Source organism: Engraulis encrasicolus, chromosome 4, assembly GCF_034702125.1.
Source record: "Engraulis encrasicolus isolate BLACKSEA-1 chromosome 4, IST_EnEncr_1.0, whole genome shotgun sequence".
Taxonomy (NCBI): domain Eukaryota; kingdom Metazoa; phylum Chordata; class Actinopteri; order Clupeiformes; family Engraulidae; genus Engraulis; species Engraulis encrasicolus.
This window is the reverse complement of record NC_085860.1, coordinates 19,494,370-19,496,927: the sequence shown is the minus strand read 5'-3', so window position 1 is coordinate 19,496,927 and position 2,558 is coordinate 19,494,370. Positions and strand designations below refer to the sequence as shown.

The window sequence follows — 2,558 nt, the reverse complement described above, 5'->3', positions numbered from 1 at the left end:
TGAGTGCATCTACATGTGGAAAATGGTTTTTTGTAACGTAATTGGGAATCTCATTTACCATCAAGAGAACCCATACCTGGGGAGAAAGGGCCTCATCAGTGTGCCACATGTGGAAACAAGGCTTCAGATACAAAGGTGATCTCATTTAACCATAATAGAACCCATGACTGGGGAAAAGGCACCCCAACCCATCCACCACCCCCCCACGGCTTTTCCAGTGCACTACATGTGGAAAAGGCTTTGCACGTAAAGGGATCACCTCCAACGTGCATCATAAAATCCACCAGAAAAATTCCGACTACAACTAACATCGTTGCACAAGACCCATATTACTCTGAAGTAACTGTGACAAGAACATCTGGCATGTTGAGACTTGTGGAACAGTAACAGAACATCGTGCATTTTTGTAATGGGAGCCATGGTTATTGTAAAATTCAGATTGGCAGCAGAAGGACGGTAAGAAAAAACCACATATTTCCTAGAGACATGCCACAATATCAATTTCAATTTTTTACGTGTTGTTTTTTTCTCATTTATAATTTGTTCTAAGTTTTTATTTTCATCGAAATTTGTACAATTCGATTGCTATATTACAACTTTTTAAAGTCCTTCAGAAATGGTCATCACTTCCTTTTGTCTTTTTGACTCCTTTCCTCATGTGAAGCTTTTTTCTAATTAGCCCAAGGTATGTTTATAATAGAGAATTTCCCGTTAATGTATGGAATGCGTTAGGAAATGACGGTATACCTTCACAGAATACAGAGATCCAATAGCATGTCCTCATAGATGCTTACAACCACACATTAAGGTGTGAGTGTTAGGAGAACAACAATTTGATTATTTTGGATCATTTGAAAGCTGTTAATGTCTAGGGAGTGTTGAGATGGCTGAGGATAACACGAAAACCACAGGAGCAACAGGCCACAGGAAAAGGGGCCACAAGTACAGTAAGAATGTTAGAGATGAATGTTTAAAGTTAGCTGCAGGGATTGGCGTAAAATTAACCAAAATGTTGGGACAAAAGGAATTGATTGAAAGCTCAAGGCCTCCCCAATTCACAAGTGAACACCAAACATAACAAAGGTAAAACATCCCCAAATAACTATCTAAAAGCTCTGAGGAAGAACATTGTTGGCACGAAACATGTTGGCAATTTTTAACAGTTCCAATTATGAACTAGCTTTAAGTTTATTGAAATCTGTTTCAACCAAGAAGAAGAGTGCCTTGGATATTTTTTGATAACCTGGATCCCATATATCCCCATTGATATGATGCATGACACAACATCGTATCTCTGCTTTCTGTGGTGGCATCACAGGGGGGCCTTTTCCTCATTTACATCCACACATCAAGGCCCCTTGAGAAAAATATGTGACAAACAACAGCCAGTGTTTTTCCAAAAACCACTGTGCCTGATGTAAGACTGAAGAATTACCCCCCTCAAAATGGTATAATATAACAGTCACTGAATGATTACATTTTGGGGTCAATTCCACGTGAAAATCAGACACATTTGGGACCCCGACCCGACCACAGATTTTAATCAGAATGAATGTATGGTGTTACCTACCCTCCATATGTCGAACCTTTTTTTCTCCCTAAATATTTGGTGTCCACGATTCACACAAATGACAGTTTCTGGCGGTGCCAAACTTGCTAATAAAAAGTCACACCAAGTATGACTGAAATCTTGATTGTCGGTTTGGGTCCCAAAGTGGTCTGATTTCACGTGAAATTGACCCACATTTTCTGATTCCTTAGATATGTTCCCTGATGCCAGAGGATTAAACGGCGAGATGGTTTAGACGGAAATGGAAAGAAACGTGTCTAAAAAAATGTTTGAGGAGCATTGCAGGGGTGGCGTACTTTAACCACAATGTAAACGAAAGCTCAGAGTCCCCCCGCCCTTTCACAATGACACCAAACAGTAACAAAATAAAAACATCCCTGTATGTCTTTCACAAACGGGCCAGTAAAACAAAATGAACTCCATCTTAACATTTATTTTTAATGGGGGTTGTGTCAATTTCAACATCTGATAACACTATCTTAGCTGTGATAATAATAAAAAAAAAAAAACTACATACAAAATAGGTAACTACAAGACAATGTATCATTAAAAAAAAAAAAAAATCACGGATTTACACAACATACGGCCACAACAGTAAACAGTATACAAAACACCACACACCGGATAGCAGTGTACCTTTTGTGGAATTAAGAAAGGACTTTTCACATTAAGAGCCTGTTATCACCAGAATCCCCCCTGGTATCCTGAAAAACACAACAGCACCTCCCGTTTAAACCCTCGATAGGATGAGACCAGAGCCATACAGTGAACAGAGTTACGCTATTGGAGGACCAGTAATTGTGAAATTGTCAGCCCGCCTTTGCAGGCGAGATTAAGGGAGTGACCCTAAAGCAGCTGTCATACCCATATACACTCAACATAGAACCACCACATGATACAGGCCAAAAATAAGGACTGAAACGGAACTGTTTACTGCGAGGCAATCACCACAAATAATGTAAACTATCAACTGTCTCGGTGGTGATTT

The 2,558-nt window shown here is 39.6% G+C and overlaps 1 protein-coding gene across 1 annotated transcript in view; it reads left to right on the top strand.

Annotated features, from left to right (window-relative positions):
* The first annotated feature begins 883 nt into the window (after positions 1-883).
* The window catches only part of LOC134447103 (zinc finger protein 239-like), a 4,466-nt gene continuing 2,791 nt past the window's right edge, over positions 884-2,558 (top strand). Inside the window, exon 1 of the mRNA XM_063196388.1 lies at positions 884-947. Coding sequence (XP_063052458.1) covers positions 884-947 — 64 coding nt within the window. The remainder of the gene's footprint in view (positions 948-2,558) is intronic.